The 17,517-nt window shown below is 55.2% G+C and overlaps 1 protein-coding gene across 2 annotated transcripts in view; it reads right to left on the minus strand.

Moving 5' to 3' along the window:
* The window catches only part of NOS3 (nitric oxide synthase 3), a 29,986-nt gene extending 14,586 nt beyond the window's left edge, over positions 1-15,400 (minus strand). The window contains exons 1-14 of one of the 2 annotated variants that reach the window (XM_034423499.3): positions 14,727-15,400; positions 12,616-12,718; positions 12,341-12,486; positions 9,469-9,631; positions 9,058-9,149; positions 8,829-8,970; positions 7,887-8,026; positions 7,324-7,498; positions 6,115-6,216; positions 4,514-4,708; positions 3,173-3,246; positions 2,871-3,015; positions 1,728-1,832; positions 213-280 (exon numbers count right to left, since the gene is read on the minus strand). In XM_034423499.3, the coding sequence (XP_034279390.2) occupies positions 213-280; positions 1,728-1,832; positions 2,871-3,015; positions 3,173-3,246; positions 4,514-4,708; positions 6,115-6,216; positions 7,324-7,498; positions 7,887-8,026; positions 8,829-8,970; positions 9,058-9,149; positions 9,469-9,631; positions 12,341-12,486; positions 12,616-12,718; positions 14,727-14,836 (1,760 nt within the window). In that variant the 5' untranslated portion in view covers positions 14,837-15,400. The remainder of the gene's footprint in view (positions 1-212; positions 281-1,727; positions 1,833-2,870; positions 3,016-3,172; positions 3,247-4,513; positions 4,709-6,114; positions 6,217-7,323; positions 7,499-7,886; positions 8,027-8,828; positions 8,971-9,057; positions 9,150-9,468; positions 9,632-12,340; positions 12,487-12,615; positions 12,719-14,726) is intronic. The other variant, XM_034423500.3, reaches the window with a different exon arrangement.
* Positions 15,401-17,517: the final 2,117 nt, after the last annotated feature.

Raw genomic sequence — 17,517 nt, forward strand, 5'->3', positions numbered from 1 at the left:
CAACATGCTGATTCCATCCACAATCAACCTCTGAAGACCTTTCCTGCAGAGGGTTCCTTGCCCAGATGAGGGCCAGAACTGGAGAAGGTCCCCTAGATGAGAAGGTCCAAGATGAAGGACCTTCAACCAATCTTCAGCAGCTGAACCTACAGCTGGTTCAGAGAAGGCCTCAAGACCTAACTAGGAGAGAGAGAAGAGGTGGCAAGGCTTACTTCTGAAACTCTGGCTCAACAGTTCCGAGATAAGGACAGGACATCTCCATCAAGGCCTTGGAGAAACTCTGGAACGAAAAAGAACCAACCAAGGAGAGAAGCAATCTAGAACTAAAGAGAAACTTCCTAACAGTGAGAACAATTAATTTAGTGGAACATTTCCAGTTTTTGTGGGTGCTCCATCACTGGAAGCTTTCAAGATGAGACTAGACAACCATTTATCTGGAAAAGTACAAGGTCTTCTGGACTAAAAGACCTCCAAGATCTCCTCCAACAATATTATTCTATAATCCCACATCAATTAATCAGTAGAAAAAAAATATTTCCAGAAGTTATGGGTGCTCCATCAGTGGAGGCGTTCAAGAAGAGATTGGACAACCTGTTGTCTGAAGTGGTGCAGGGTCTCCTGCTTGAGCAGGGGGTTGGACTAGAAGATCTCAAACTCTATTATTCTATGTTCTAAGTAAGTGAGGCAGATTTGAGGTCTCCTTTGGTACAAGGAAGAACCCAACCGGCCAGGACTTGCTGAAGGATGAGGTTTGTGTGAAACTTGGTGCCACCAGAGGGAGCAAAACTCTTATGTGGGCATCCATCCAACCACCATCATCATCCCCAGCACACCAGGGGGAGGACAGCAGAAGGAATAAGGGGCAGCTTTGTTCAAAGATGGTGGTCACTGCTCAATGTACCCCAAGCTGCCCAGACTAGGAGGACTGGTGGGTTAATGTCCACCTATCTTCTCATCTGTGAGGAACCTCAATCTCCAGAAGAAGAATTTGCAAATTGAAATCAGCCAGAAGAGGACCTCCAAAATACTTTTCCAAAAAGCTTCTGGATTTTCTTGGGGTTTTTTTCCCTTGAAAAAAAGGGGGGAGGAGGGGGGGGAAAAGGGGGAAAAATCTGTATTTGAAAAACTTTTTCAATAAAAAAAAAAAGAAAGAAAATGTTTAGCTTCTCATCCCAGAGGCTTCTTCAGTTCTTCAACCTTCTGGGAACTTCAAAAGCTCCTCGGATGAGAAGTGAAACATTTTCAAAGGAAGAACCCAAGAAAGTCCGGTTGCAACCATGGGGCAACCATGACGTGGACGATTGAAAATCTCCATAGACATGGAGCCAAAGAGGACCACCGTATCTTCCAGAGAAGATAACCCAAATTGCTTCTGGGCAGTCTGCCAACCACACAGTAAGATATTACGGTTATCTGAAAGACTGTGCCTCAGAATGGAGTTATTCTTCTTTGGATTCTTGTCGGCTGTTCATGAAGTTAAATGAACAGCCCTTGTTCAGAAAAGACGGATTTAAACTGTACTTGTGTTCGAACAACTACTAAGAAAGCTCATTAGTAGCCCTTCATTAGTAAGCTAAGGTTTGCACGGACTTTGTGTGTGCTGCGTTCTTTGGGGTCCGTAGCTGGGGCAGAACAGGGAGTTGAAGTCCACGCATCATCCAGTCACCAAGATTGGGAGACCCTTGTCCAGATGGTCCATCCACTTTGCCCCACGTTAAGGTCATTACCTCTCCGTTTTCGGGTGGGTCCCCATTGCCAAAGGTGCTGGTGACCACCAGAACGAGGGTCTCGTGCTCCAAGGACACCACGTCATATTCGTCGAGGCACATCACCTGGGGGGTGAGAGACGCGGAAACACCATGAGATGGAAACTAGAACGTCTTCCATCTCCACCTGCCACTGATCTGGGCCTCCAATTGTTGAGGGTATCTGCTGAGGGTTCCTGAGATGAAGGAGGTTGACCATTTGGGGGAAGGAAGGGCTGTTCTCCTACTTTATGCCCTGCATGGCGTCCCCAGTGAGATGTTCTCCTGGACCAGACAGAAGGAAGCGTGTAGGAAGGAAGAGTTGGGAGCTCCACCCCAAGTCCCTCACTCATTACGTGTGTCAACCAGTTGACCAGAAAGGCCTTGCTACAACTTGCATTCTCTGAAGGTTCTCCTTTATCAACAAACCTTCTCCCAAATGATGGACATACAAGTCAGGGGTGGGTTCTAAATTTTTTTACTAACGGTTCTATGGGCGTGGCTTATTTTGTGGGCATGGCTTGATGGTCATGTGACAATTCTTTAGGATTTAGCAGAGGTACTGGTCTACCAGGCTTTTAACTGCTTGCAGAGCTGTACCGGTCTACTCATTTGTTTTTGCAGGCACTGATCTATTCATTTGTTTTCTTTTAACACTGATCAGCTGTAGGGCGGCCCTTTGAAGCCCCTCCACAAGAGTTTAAACAGTTTTTTTTCCCTCTAGCTATCAGCTGGGACTCAGGAGGCAGCAATAGATTGGAGGTGGGGCCAAATAAAAGGTAAGAATAATGCGGGGGGGGTGCATGGGGGTGGGAGGGGCGGGAGGGCGGGGGGGGGGGCAGAACCGGTTCAGTGACGTCATATCGTCACCACTACCAGCTCGGGAGAACCGGGCCGAACCGGGAGGAACCCACCACTGATACAAGTCCAGTGGGTCAGAGACCATGCCTGACCCAGGTGTGGACTCCCTGAACCCAGATCACACAGCTTCTCCAGCCCCAGGACTTCTCCCGCAACGCCATGAAGGTCCCGGTCCAGATGTCGTCCACCTTCTTCTTCAAGGACAGCTGGAGGCTAATGTCCTGCCGAGCTCCCTCAAACAAGGAGGGGTCCCGGCAGGCTCACCTTGGGTGCGAAGGCTGACTGGAAGAGCTCCTTCAAGTTGAAGGCGTAGGCCTTGGACTTGCCCGTCTCCGAGGCGTAGAGGATGGTGGCTTTGACCCGTTGGGCCATCACATGACCCATCAGCTTGGCGGAGATCTTGACAGCGCTGGTGAGGGAAAGGAGAGCGGGGTTGCAGAGGCATGGACTCCTCAGGTCCATCCCACCTCCCACCTCATGATGGGAGTCATGAGACCGATGGGGCAGGTCTCATTCTTCTCCTCTGGTGGACCTCCTGGGTTTGGAGAACCCGAAGAAGGGCTTACTTGGCAATCTCTTTGAAGGTCTTCTTGCGGGTGATGGTGGTCCCTTTGGGGATGTAGGACTTCCAGGGGTCAGCCTGTGGGGAGAGAGGGACTCTTCAGGGGAGGGAGGGCGGGGGGAGGTCTGAGGCCCTCAGCTGGGTGAAGAGGGAGGGGCTGAAGGCCTCCTCCTGATGGGCTTCCTAGCTGTCCTTGGGGTCCCAGTGACTTTCAACAGAACCATTCGTTTAGGGACTGTGGGAAGTTATGGCCTGGGAAAAGTGACCTACAATGGGTCCTCACACTTACAACCATCGAACATCTCCTTCTCCTCCTCCTCCTCCCCTCCTTCTTTCTCCCTGTTTCTCCTTCTCCTTTCCCCTCCTTCTTTCTCTTTCTCCTCCTCCTCCTTTCTCCTCCTTTCTTCTTCCTCTTCTCCTTTCTTTTTTCTTCTCCTCCTCCTCCTCCCCTCTCGTCCTCCTTTCTCCTTCTCCCCTCTTCTCCCCTCCTTGTCCTTCTCCTCTTTTCTTCTCCATCTTTCTTTTTCCTTCTCCTTCTCCTCCTCCTCCCCTTTTGTACTCTCCTTTCTCCTCCTCCTCTTTCTCCCCTCTTGTCCTCCCCTTGTCCTCCTCCTTTCTTCTCCTTCTCCTTCTTTCTCCTTCTCCTTTCTTTTTCCTCCTCCTCCTCCCCTTTTGTCCTCTCCTGCTTTCTCTTTCTCCTTCTTTCTCCTCCTTTTCCCCTCTTGTCCTTTCCTTGTCCTTGTCCTTTCTCCTTCTTCTCCTTCTTTCTCTTTCTCCTTCTTTCATTTTCCCTTTTCTTCTCCTCTGCCCCCTCTTGTCCTCTCCTTCTCCTTTCTCCTTCTTCTCCTTCTTTCTTTTTCCTCCTTTCTCCTTCTCCGCCTCTTTCTCCCCTCTTGTCCTTTCTCCTTCTCCTTCTCCTTCTTTCTTTCTCCTCCTCCTTCCCCCCTCCCCTGTCCTCTCTTTTCTCCTTTCTCTTTCTCCTCTTTCTCCTTCTCCTTCTGGTTCTATTCCTTCTTTCTCCTTCTCCTTCTCCTTCTCCTTCCTCCTCCCTTCCCTCTTTCTTAACTCAGCTTCTGGGCCATCTTCCCTTTTTTCATCCCACAAGAGTCTTTCTGAAGTCCTCTAAACGTGGGGGGGGGGCATCCAAGTTCTAACTTAAAGCCCCCCCCAGCCCTTTCCCTCCCAGGTGTGTGTGTGTGTGTGTACCCTCCAAAATGTTGAATTAATTAACCAGGTGGCAATCAATAAGCAGCCACTAAAACTCCCAAGGGCTATGAAGGAAGCGCAGCCGCCCTCCCCATCAGTGAACTGGGGGGGGGCGAGGGGAAGGGAGGGAAAAACCCACCTGGTATCGGAATCCGGGGGAAAGCTGGTAGTTGACCAGCTCCTGGTGGAAGACGGGGGTGAGGCTGCCGGAGATGGGGGGAACCAGCCAGACCCAGTCGGCCGGGCAGCCCCCCCGGATGCGCTGCTCGTTCTCCAGGTGCTTCATGAAGGACTCGGCCACCGCGTGGTGGTCCACGATGGTCACTTTGGCCAGCTGCGGAGAAGGACCGAGGGCAGGGGTCCCATCAGCCATCATCCCCCACACACCCCTTCCCCTTCTGGACCCCCCCAAGGGTGAAAGGAAGGGTGGGAGGGTCACCTTGCGGTGATGCAAAGCTGTCACTGGTTTAACCAAGAGAGAGAGAGAAGGAAAGAGAGAGGGGAGGAGAGGGGGGAGAGAGAGAGGGAGAGGGAGGGAGGGAGGGAAGGAAGGAAGGATCAAGAGAAGGAAAGGGGGAAGGAAAGATAAAGAGGAAGGAAAGATAAAGAGAAGGAAAGGGGAAAGGAAAGAGGAAAGGAGGAAGGACACAATGGGAAGGAAAGAAGGAAGGAAGGAAGGAAAGAAAGAGAGAGAAAGAAAGAAAGAAAGGGAGGGAGGGAGGGAGGGAGGGTGGGAGGAAAGAAGAAAAGAAAGAGAGGGGGAGGGAGGGAGGGAGGGAGGAAAAAAGAAAGAGGAAGGAAGGGAGCTGAGGAAGGAAGGAAGAAAAAGAAAGAAAGAAAGAGAAAGAAAGAAAGAAAGAAAGAAAGAAAGAGAGAGAGAGAGAGAGAGAGGGAGGGAAGGAGGATGGAGGGAAGATGGAAGGAAGGAAAGAAGGAAGGAAGGCGAGAGACAGAGGAAGGCAGGGTCGGAAAGAGGGAGGCAGGAGGGAGGAAGAAAGGAGGGAAAGAGAGAGAGAAAGGAGGGAGGGTGGAAGGAAGGAAAGAAAGAAGGAGGGAGGGAGGGAGGGAAGATGGAATGAATGAATTAATTAATTAATGAGTTGAAGGAAGGAAGGGAAAAGGGAGGAAGAAGGAAGAAAGAGGGAGAGATGGGGAGGGAGGGAGGGAGGGAGGGAGGAAAGCCCTTAGTCTGAGTGAAGCAAGCAGCTGGAGGGGGCTGGGGTCAGGGTCTTCCCTGGAAAAGGGGCTGGGGGCTGGGGGAAGAGCTAGAGGAGGAGAGCTCCAAGGGGACCCGGCTGGCTGCAGGGGGGGGGGAGCTTCGCCCTGGACCCTAATGGAGATGATCAAGAAGGTCCACACAGGCAGTCCTCAACTTACAACCGTCCATTTAGTGACCGTTCAAAGTTACAATGGCCCCGAAAGAAGGGACTCAGGGCTGAAGACCATGGCCGCATCCCCGCGATCCCCACTTGGACCCGCAGCAAACGGACTCGTCTTTACGATGGCCGCAGCATCCCGCGATCCCTATTTGCGACCTTCTGGCCATTCAAATCCACGGGGAAAGCCAGATTCAGCTGAACGACCCCGTGACTCGCTTAACGACCGCAGGGTTTCCGCTTAACACTGGCAGGAAAAAATGTGGGGCCACTTTCCCAGAAACAAACGTCTCGCGTGGCGACCAAAATGCACGGTTTGGCGGCCGTCGTATGTCGGGGACTCTCTGTCCTGGTGGCCCTCTACCTGGAAGCTGTGCAGCACGGCCACGTTCATCTCCACTGCCGCCTTGTCCTTCCAGAGGGAGAGGGTGGTCCCCGTGTCCAGACCCATCTTCTCGGCCACGCTCTGCAAGAAACGCCCCGGTTATGAGGGGCAGGAATCTGGGGAAGCAGGAACAGACTTCCAGGGATGGGGGGGGGGGCGGGGGGGGGCCTCTGTCCGGGATGGACAACCGCTCCATTTGCAGAGAGAGGTTGCTAGGCATTTGGGAGGGGTGCCTGGGTTTGTTTGTTTTCTTTATTTTTAACCCGTTTTTTAATATTTTTATAAACAACTCAAGGCGGCAAACCTCTCCCTTTCTCCTCCTACTTTGCCCATAACAACAACCCTGTGAGGTAGGCTTCCCTGAGAGAGAGAGAGGGGGGGGGGACTACTCCAAAGTCACTGGGCTGGCTTTCACGCCTCAGGCGGGACTAGAACTCCGTCCATTGCTCTCTAGCCTGATGCTGGAACCACTAGACCTGCCAGGACCCCATAGATCCTTGCAAGGGGGCTGCTGAAGGCGCTTCTCCTGGCTTTGGGGGAGCTCCGAGAAGCTTTGGGGGGGCCCGGGCTAGTCTAAATGCCTCCCAGTTCTCTGTGGGGTCTCATTTTCTATTAGAGACCACCTGATGCCCACAGTTGGAGAGCCCGGCCAGTTGAACTAAACAACCCACCCACCCACCCCAATTACAGGTTGTCCTCGACTTATGACGATTCATTTAGCAACTGTTCGAAGTTAGAAGGGCACTGAAAAAAGTGTCTTAGGACTGTTGACACGTGGCCAGTATCCGGACGCTTGGCAACTGGTTCATACTTATCACCGTAGCAGCATCTCAGGATCGCACGGTCCCCTTTTTGCAGACAAAGTCAATGGGGAAGGCAGACTTACTTAACAACCGGGGGACTAACTTATCAAGGGGAGGGGAACACTCCACTTAACGACGGTGGCAAGAAAACTCGTTGGACTCACTTCCCGCTTAACAAAACTTCACGTAGGTCTCGCTCCCTTCACAAAAGGGCCCAAACTCACTTCACGTATGTCCCGCTTAACAGCAAAAAACGTGAGGCTCCATTGTGGTCATAAGGCGAGGACTACCAATATAGGGTGGCGAATTTCTAACAGGGGCAGGTCTCCTTTTCCCCTCCCTCTTTTCTCGGGATCCCAGACGAAGCGTCCGAAAGACCCCTTACCTGCAAGAGGTTGTAGCGGTGGGTGTCACAAAAATCCCGCATGCCGATCTCACAGCCCACATACCAGCCACTGAACGGGGCGGCCGGGAACTCCAGACCACCAATCTCCAGGAGCATGTTGGCCACAGCTGGGAGGGCGTACCAGCGGAGGCTGAGTTCTTCAAACCACGGCAACCTGGAGAAGACGGGATGGGTAACAAGTGAGAAAGACCAGGGCACAAAGGGGGGAACTGTTGGGAGGTTTGGGAATCCTCGGAAGTGTCCTTTGTGCAACCTCCACACGTGAGTGCCAGAAGAGACTTCGTGCCCGTAGACTCTTCCAACCTGATGCCATTGGCAGCATGCGGGCCATCGGCTGCGCCAAAGGGGGTGGCGACCCCACCCCACAGATGTAGAGAGGCTGTCGGACAAGGGGGCCCAAGAGGTCCACCAATCTGTGAGGTGGCTCTCATCAAAGGAACCTGAGCCCTGGCCTGTGCTCTTGGGCTCGTCCAAGATTCCCCAGGGACCACTGTGGCTCCCCCCACCCGATCTGGGGTCCAGGTCAGCCCAGCTGGACTCACATGGGGTGGGTGATGGGCACTTCCAACACCAGCTCAGGGGGCAGGACGAAGAGTTCGGGGTCCTCGTCCGGTGCCTGCAGCAGCAGCGGGAGCACGTCGAAGCGGCCGTAGGGGGGACGCCAGCCGTACTGGATGCAGAGCTGAGGGGTGCAAAGAGAACAGCAGTGGGGAAGTGGCCCCCAAGAGTCAACCCAGCTCACCTTCCTCTCGCCGGCTTTGCCGGCAGTCCTGAGCCCTTCCCCACATGCAAACCCTACAGAGAGACCCTCCAGGCCAAGATGGCAATCTTGCAATGGGCGCTACAAAAGGAGGTGAGGGTGCCCTCCGTGTTTGAACCTGGATGGATATGGATGGAGAGTCTGGGCCCCTTCCGGGGGGGGCTGGGCAGGGTCCAGCAGGAGCCCCCCCCCCATTCCCTCAGGCACAAGGTAGAGGGTGGGCAGGATTAAGGGGGGGCAGGGTTGAACCTGTCTCATCATGTATTTTCAATACAGGTGGATTTACAATCACAATTGAGTCATTAAATGAGACATTTATTCAGTGAATATGGCACCTTTGGTCGATGTTTCTTGCTGGAGTTGTTACGTAATGCTGCCACGGTTGTAAGTATGAAAAACGGTCCCAAGTCACATCATTCGGTTTTGTTGTAACTTTGAATGGTCACTAAATGAATTGTTGTCAGTGGAGGAACTACCTCAACTTTTCACACTTAATGACCATTGTAACATCCCCATGGTCATGTGATCCAAATTCAGACACTGACAACTGACTTGTATTTATGATGGTTGCAGCATCCCGGGGTCACACGATTCTGTTTTGGGACCTTCCAACAAGTAAAATCCAGTGCGGAAGCCAGATTCACTTAACAACCATGTGACTCACTTAACAACGGCAGGGATTCACTGAACAAGTCGTAAGCCGAGGACTACCTGCCCTGCTCACCTCGGTGATCTCCATGTTGGCTGGATCTCCCAAGACGGAGCCGTCGGGCTGCTTGTATCCGGCGTAACGGATGAGCTGCTGGTTCCAGATCCGGAAGTCCCCTCGTCCCGCCGCCCGCGGGGGGAAAATGGTGATGGCTGACCTGGCGGGAAGGAAGCGGGGGAGAAACCTCAGGGCTTGCCAGGGGGCCCTTCCGACACAACAGTCAGTCCGTGCCCGCGGGACTCACCGGAGGTTCCCGCGATTGGTGGCATAGTTGATGTGGGTGCACAGGAAGGTGTACATCTCCTGGGCGCTGGTGATGTCCCGGGCATCAAAGACCTGCGGGAGGGAGGGTCAAAGAGGGAGCAGGGATGCCCGCCCTTTGCTTGCCAGTGGGCATCTCCAAGACAGGGAGGTTGCCCATAGAGGAGGGCCTGCAGTGGATCCCTGAGAGATGGATCCAGGCAAGAAACGGAAGGGAGGGCGATCCTGGAAGTGTTGCTCAGGAAGAAGGCAGAGACCTTCAGCCTGGAACCCCCTTGACAGCTGGAATCGGGGAGCCTTTATCACGGACACAGGTCTTCCCCGCGGGTGGGTTGGCTCTTCCCACGGGAGCCCAGCAAGGCGAACAATTTCAATCCAGCCACCCCCGACGAACCTGCAGCTTGTTCCACTGGATGCGGCCCAGGCAGCGTGCTGCGTTGCGCCAGGCATGCTTGGCACCGAAGACCAGCTCGGCCTCCAGCAGCTGGTAAGTGCCGGTGGTGGCGATCTGTTGCTCCACCTCCTGGAGACGTTGGTGGTGGGCCTGGGACTCGGCCCTGGGAGGAAAGAGAGGACCGCAGAGGTTTCCGCGTGGCACTTCTCTGCATCCTCAGCTCAAGACGACGGCCGTACGAGGTTGGGAGAGAATCCGGCTGCGCGGCATCAGCGGCTCTTTCCCGGCTTCCGAGCCAAGGATGCCAACTGGCCGGCTTCTGTCATCCCTGCCAGGTGGACCGGGGGAGTCCAAGGAAACCCCCACTCCATGCAGCTGGGTGGATGCCCAACCAGGCTGGGAAAGCAGCTGAAACGCTGGAGATGAAGCACCCACCCACCGGCCTGTACAGGGAGTCCTTGACTTATGACTGCAATGATGCTCATTGGCATCGAAGAAAAGTTGGGCAGCCAGTCGCTGGGGGTGTGTCTGAGGATTCTTGTGGGGGAGGGGGGTTGTGGGAGGTGCAGGTGAGCACCAGTTACTCACACGTGTCGGACCATGATGCCCGCAACATTCACGCGTGTGGGGCTGCAAGCCCCTGCGACGTTCACGGGAGTGGATGTTCGCGCGTGGCCCCATTGCAAACCGGTAGTAAAGGTAAGTAGAACCCACCCCTGCTGTGGACCCCTGGATTAGACGACCTTCGAGGTCCCTTCTGACCTCACAATGGGAGTCTAGCTTAGTGTGTCCCAGGAACCCTGAAACCCCTGAGTCAGGAACAGTACATGGGTAGTCCTCGCCGTACCACCACAGCTGAGCCCAAAACTTCGGCTGCTGAGTGAGACATTTGAGAAGGGAGCTTGGCCCCCCCTTTACGACCTCACGCGCCCTGTTTCTTAAGTGTATCACCACAGTTGTTAAGGTGTCAAGTGAATTTTGATCCCACAAGAACGGGGGTGCTGCCACCGTCGTGAGTATTATTCTAAGTCATTGAAGCAGTCACTAAGTGAACAGCCGTAAATCGAGGACTAGCTGTTATCCCCGGTCACAGGGATAGGAAACTGCTAGGCCAAGCCAGATAGTTTTTGTCAGCCAGGAATCATGTCTAAGACGGGACCTTCCCCACCTCCTGAAATCATAGGGCCGAAAAGGATCTTGGAGGTCATCTAGTCTGCCCCCTGTCCAAGGCAGGAGTTCTCACAGGTGGTTCTCGACTTATGACCAAGATTGTACGATTGGCCAAGGGCTCGGAAGCCCCCCTCCCTCCTAAAAACAGAGGATTGAAAGGGATCTTGGAGATCATCTAGTCCAACCCCTTCCAAGGCAGGAGTCCATACAGACTGTTCTCAACTTATGGCCCCAAATTGATGTCGCTAAGTGAGATATTGCTGAAGGGAGTTTTGCCCCATTTTGGGACGTTCCTCGCCATCGTTGTTAAAAAGTGAATCCCCATGGCGCTTCACTCAGCCACCCCGTCATTAAGCGAATCTGGCTTCCCCCTTTGACTTCACCAAAGGGGGATCGCATGACGCCCATGAACACCACGACCGTTATAAAAGGTCGCTAAGCGAACCATCATAAGTCGAGGACTCCCTGTATCAAGAGCTTTATCCGAGTTGTTAAACTCCAGCGATAGAGATGGAGGGGTTGAGGCGGAAGCCCCCAGCCTCCTGCACCCCCCCCCCGGAAAATTAGGGGAGGGGCCTGTCCTCAAGGGAGGGGCTTATCATAGGAGAACGGCTCTGCCACGCGGGATGTCTCCAGACCCCCTTTGGGGTCTTTGGGGCATTTCCTAAACTGAGATTGGCCTCCCCCCCTCCCCCAAAAGTTGTCTCTGTTGGACAACTCAGGGCGGGGACGATGGGCCTTGGTGTGTCCCATTCATTATTTATTTCTCTTTCCATGCCCGGCAAGATAAGATTTTCCAGACTGAATGTTTTTACAAGGGGAGTGGGGGATGAAAGACCCACGCGAGACGTCCCAGACTGGGAGGGGTGGGGAGGGGTCCGGAAGAGATGCCGGGCTGGGAGAGGAAGGAGCTCCGATAAGACGTCTGGCCCAAACAGGAGCAGCAGCTCTCCTGTGCCAGGCAGGGGCCCGGCGGGCAGGGGGCCCTGAGCAACAGAAGACCCCCACCACCAGGGCCCCTCCATGCCCCTTTGGTTCACAGGATTTGGGGAAGGGGGCTTGTTTGATACTCGGGACCCTAATGGGGAGCAGTGGGACGCTCTGTTTTTTTCAAACTTTTTCTCTTGCTTTGTTCTGGGTGTCCGCTTGGCACCCCAAAGCCTGGCGAATGAAGGCGGGCTGCAGAGAGAGAGAATGAGGTGCCTTTGGGAAAATGGGGTGCCAGGATCCAGGTTGGTGGGCACAGGTGCCACCTTGTATGGAAAGAGGACGGAGTGCCCCCTAGGAAAGGGGAGTGCCAGGAACCTGTATGGAAAGAAGATGGGGTGCCCCTTGGGAAACTGGGGTGCCAGGATCCCAACTGGCGTGAATGCCACTCTGCATGGAAAGAGGACTGGGGGGAGGGGGCTGGAAAAGTGAGGTGCCAGGATTGAGGATGGTGGGCATGGATGCCACCCTGTATGGAAAGAGGAGATGCCCTCTGGGAAAATGGGGTGCCTGGATCCGGGCTGCCACCCCGCAGGGTGGGCACCGTAGTTCCAAGGCCGACCCTGGGAGCAGAGATGCCCCGTTGGCACCGGTGGTTTCTCTTGCGCCCCCTCCCCTATTTCTGTGGGCGAAGCCGTAGCCCGGGAGGGGAGGATGCTGGAGGGTTGTGGGCAAAGTCGAGGGGCGCCCGTTTTTGGGGGTGCCCAGGACTTACCGCTTCATGGAGCTGTAGTAGAGGGTGATGAAGTCCCGTGCCAGGGGCAGCAGCTCTTCCTCCAAGCGGGCACCATCCGGCCCGGACAGCATTTGTTTCGGGAGCATGGCAGAGCCTAGACAGCGTCTGGCACTGCATGGCACCTCCTGTAAGGGGCAAAGGGGGCATCTCCGTGGCGGGCAAGAGGGCAGGAATGGGGGGAGGCCAGAAAGCATCCCATTTCCCCCTCCCCACCACCAACGTCCCTCCCTCCCCACCATCACGGGCGCCCTCACCTGCCTGGCTTGGGCGCTGAGTGTATCATACAGAATGGTGCCCGTCTGCCAGTTCTTGATCCGGGCGTAGCGGGGAGGGTCAGCAGGGCGCTCGACCGGCAAGCTGTGAGGAGGTGAGGGAGGGAGGGAGGGAGAGGAGGGAAGGTTGGTACAGTGAGATCCCCCAAATGGGAAGGGGAGAAAGATGCCATCCTGCCCGGCTTCCCCTGGGCAGAACAGTGGATGGTGCCCTAGTCATGCATGGGGGATGGTGCCAGGATGGGACGAGATGACAGCCCCTCCCCGAAAGGTGTATTTGGCCCAAAGTGACCCCCAAGGAGCCCACGGCTGTCTGCCACCCTGCCCAGCCCAGGTAGCATCCCAATGGATGGAGGTGCCAGCAGGAGAGGTCCATGCCATCTCCAAGACTGGAGGCACGGTGCCAGGATGGGTGGAAGGGGTGGAAGGAGCCCTCCCCCAAAGGTGAATTTAGGCAACTGAGACCCCCAAGAAGACACCGGCTGGCTTCTACTCTCCTTGGCCCTCTGGCAGCCCAGTGGATCGGGGAACCAGCAGTGCCCAGTTCATGCCATTTTGAAGCCTGGCCTCCGGGCATTGTGCCAGGCTGGGATGAGGTGAGGGAGGGGGCTGGAGCCCCAGCAACCCCCCAAAGGAGCATTTGGGCAAAGGAGACCCCCTAAAAAACCCACCCTAGCTGCCCTCCATGGCATCCCAATGGATGGAGGTGCCAGCAGTGCCTTGCCTATACCAAGGCTGGCATCGGGGCATGGGGCAAGACTAGGAAAAGGTGAGGGAGGGGGCTGGAGTTTCAGCAGCCCCTCCAAAGGTGCCCTGGGCAGAGAGACACCCTAAGAAGACCCCCATAAGGGGGGCATTCCTCTTCCCAAGGGGGGGCTTCGGGCATCTCCCAGGGGTCGGCAGCCTCTCTGGCGGTCCTAAGTCCCCCCCCCTTTTTTTCCCCCAGTGAGGTCATCACTTTGAACAAAACGGACTGGGGTACGTTTGTTCTATGCTTCTGCGAGAGTCTCCCACACGAGCAGGGGGTTGGGCTAGATGACCTCCAAGGTCCCTTCCGATACAAAGTCTACGTAATGGGAGGTGGTCTTAATCCCGGATTTCAAAGTGAGGAGGGGCTGCCACCTTGAGAATGCCACTCTGGCCGCCTCAGATGACAGGCGGGTGGGCCTGATGGCCAAGGACCATGGGTCCTCCCTGCCCAGACTCCTCCTGCTCAGAAGGGGGGGAGGAGAATGGGGACCCTTCCCCACCACAACTGGCCTTCCTGGGCCCCAACTCCTCCCTTGCAGCCCCCTCCCCACAATATCCCTGACAGGAAGTCTTCCTTAGGGTCATCACTAAAGGAAACAGGGGCTTGGGCGGGAAGGAGAATTTGGAAGGGTCCGGGGGTCCCTGCAAGGGGATCGAGACCCCCTCAGAGGGGAATTGTGGGGGGAAGGTGAGTTGGGGGACCCACCCACGCCTGGGCTGTGAAATACAACTTCTAAGTGTGTGGGATGGGGTGGGGAGGGAGGGATTGGCATTCTTTAGCCTTTGGGGGGTTTCAAGCCCCCTCTGACCCCCCCAGGTGTTTCAAGCTCCTTGCCCCCCTGTGGGTTTAAAGTCCCCTCTTGCCCCCCTCCCCATGGATTTAAAGCCCCTTCTCCGTCCCTCCCATGGGTTTAAAAACCCCTCTCTCCCCCCCGTTGATTTAAAGCCCCCTTCCCCTCCCATGGAGCTCAAGCCCCCTCCCCTTGTGGGTGTGAAGCCCCTCTTCCCTTTCCCCATACAGCCCCCCCTTTCCTCTCCCGTTGGTTTAAAGCCGCCTTCCCCTCCATGGATGTAAAGCCCACTCTCTCCCTTTCTGGGGTAACAGCTCCTTCTCCCCCCCTCCCCCGTGGGTTTAAAGCCCCCTCTGCTGCCGCCTCCCCCAACCAAAGCAACTCCGTGGGTGGGCTTTTTTGCAATCCTGCCCCTCCCCCAAAGGGAGACCCACTGCAGAAGTGGGACGGGGGGGGGGAGAGTATCCTTCCATCCAGCAAAGCCCAAAGCCTCTTTAGGGGTCCCGATTCGGGAAAACCCCACGCCCCCTCTCCCCCCCCGGGTCTCCTGACCTGCTCTTCCCGCCGGGGTCGCTCTCCTCCGAGGTGGAGGGCCGGTGCCGGGAGCAGAGGGTGCGCCCGCGGGCGCCGGGCTGCGCGGGACCCCCGGGCCAATTCCCCATGGCTCGGCTCTCTTCAACTCCTCAGCGAATGGCAGGAAATCCTGCCTTTTCCTACGGCCAGGAAAGGCGGGTGGGGAGGGGGCCCGGGGGAGGAGGAAGAAGAAGAAGAGGAGGAGGAGGAGGAGGGTCCGATCCTGCCCGACCCCAAAGAGATCCGGGGACCCTTCGAACATCTAGACGGGGCCCTGCCTCTTCCCCCCCTCCTTCGTTCGTGTTAAGGATCCCCAGAAGTGGGGTGGGGGCCTCGGTGGGAGGAAGAGGAGGAGGAGAAGGAAGGTCCGATCCTGCCCGCTGCTAAATGACACCCCCATAGGGGTCTGGGCACCCTCGTGGCATCAAGACGGGTCTCTGCCGCTTCTCCCTCCCTCGACAGTGCCGAGCGTCCCCAGAAGTGGGGCGGGGGGCTCAGAGTGGCTGCCCACTAAGATAAGGCAAGACTGGCAGGGTTGGCATCACGGTGTGCCACCACGGAGGGGGGGCACCAATGGCTCCGGAGACCCCAAACACTCCACAGGGGCAGCAGTGGTCTGAGGAGTGGGAATCGGGGGTCCTTGGTCTGTCATCAAACCTGCCACCCCTCCCATCCCCATCTGTCCTGAACAAGGCTGGGCTTGTTTTGGGAGGGTCCTGCATTCGCCCCCACCCCCATCTTTCTGAGATAGGCATATTGATGTAGGGTCTCCTGCTTGAGCAGGGGGTTGGGCTAGATGGCCTCTAAGCTCCCTTCCAGCTCTGCTATTATGTAATTCTGTAAGGGTCGCTCGCTTCTGAAAACAAGGCTGTTCCAACACACACACACACACACACCGCGCCTCTCAGAATCGGGACGTGGAACCGAGGGCTTCCCTTCCCTTCCTTCCCGTTGTTCGTTTGTGTCGTTGCGGTTTTCGTGGCAAAGGAAGACAAAAGACCCCGTTGCGTTTGAGCCGGGAAAGACGGAGCCCTTCCCCCCCCCACACTTGTAGGGGGAGGAGAATCCAGCCGGTGGAGACCCCTCCCCTGTCTCCCCGTGGAGGACCCTCGAAGCCCCCCCTCCCCAAATCCTCAGCCTCGCCACGGGGTCCGCCCAACGCAACCAGAGGAGCTGTGCGTCCTTGTTCCAGGGTGTTGGAGACGGGAAGCCGCACCTCGCGTTTCCTTCCTCCGTCTTGGTTGCGTCCTGGCGGGGCCACGTGTGCGGCTCGACAGCTACAAGGCGTTACGCACCAACACAACTAGACGCCAAGAGAAGTTTTCGCTAGATTTTTTTTTTTAATTTGGTCTCCTGTCTGAGCACGGGGTTGGACTAGATGATCTCCGAGGTCCCTTCCAACTCTGGGATTCTGTGAGGATGGGAAATCCCAGGGAACCAGGCTTTTACGCTCTCCGTCCGTTTGCGGGGAGGGGTGTCATGAAACAGGAAGCCAGCCAGCCTGCTCGTCACTTTGGGGTGGGGGGAGTCCCGAGGGGAGGGATGCCCCCCCTCTGTGATTCACCCTCCCCATCCCCCCCATTCCCGATTTGCTGCACCCCGATGGTGTCCTTGAAGGAGAGGCAGGTATGTCCCTCCCTCCCCTGTTTTCCGGAAGGGTCTCTCCTTCCCCAGGAACTGACCAACAGGAAGGGCGTTTCTCGCACTCGCCACTCAAACACACCCACACTCACACATATACACACACAACTCAGAGTGACAATTGTTAAGGGCTTCTCCCCAAAGGGGAGGGGACCCAGAACTATGAAAGAGGGGCTGGAATTTGGGGAGGGGGTGTCCTTTGCTGGGAAGCATGGGCTCGCTTGCTCTGAGGATGCCTGGGGGTGGACTACAAGACCTTCGAGGTCCCTTCTGACCTCACGAGGGGTATACGCCTGCGGGGAACCCCTGAAACCCAGTCAGGAACGGTCTCTATATCGTGGGAGTCCTCAACTTACGACCCTAAATTTCCCAGCGGGACCGTCCTTAAGTGGATTTCGCCCTGTTTTACACCTGTCGTTGCCCCGGTTGTTAAGCAAATCGGCGCTGTTGGGAAGTCAGCCGCACCATCGTTAAGCGAATCGGGCTTCCTCCCTGTTGGACGTTGCTTGTCGGGAAGGTTGGGGAAGGAGATCGTGGGACGGACACAGACACACACGGAACGCCACGGCCGTCGTGAACACGAGTGGGTTGCCTGGGGTCCGGATTTGGGCGGTGGAGACATTGCATCGGTCGTAAGGGCAAAAAACGGTCGTAGGTCAGTTTCGAAGGGCCATTGTCACTTTGAAGTGTCACTAAACGAACTGTGGGAAGTGGAGGGTTCCCCCCTGGAGTAATTCTTAATAATATTTGAACTCCGGGTTGTTACCGTCTTATTTTAACTCTTTTTAAAATTTGTTTTGCAATTGCTAAGCTGCCCCAAGATACAGTACCTTGTAAGGGGGAATGGGTGGCCTAAAACTTATAAAATATATAAAATAAAAAATATTTAACATGAGATGAGATGAGATGATGCAATATAACATAGTAATACAATACAATACAATACAATACAATACAATACAATACAATACAATACAATACGTAATGTAATGTAATAATGTGATATAATGTAATACTGGTATAATATAGTGTTATATAATATAATAATGTAATAGAATAGAATGCAATATAATGTAATATAATATTGGTATACTATAGTACTGAAATGCAATACAATATAAAAAGAAAT

This window comes from Pantherophis guttatus, chromosome 4, assembly GCF_059756535.1.
Source record: "Pantherophis guttatus breed Tessera chromosome 4, ASM5975653v1, whole genome shotgun sequence".
NCBI classification, from domain to species: domain Eukaryota; kingdom Metazoa; phylum Chordata; class Lepidosauria; order Squamata; family Colubridae; genus Pantherophis; species Pantherophis guttatus.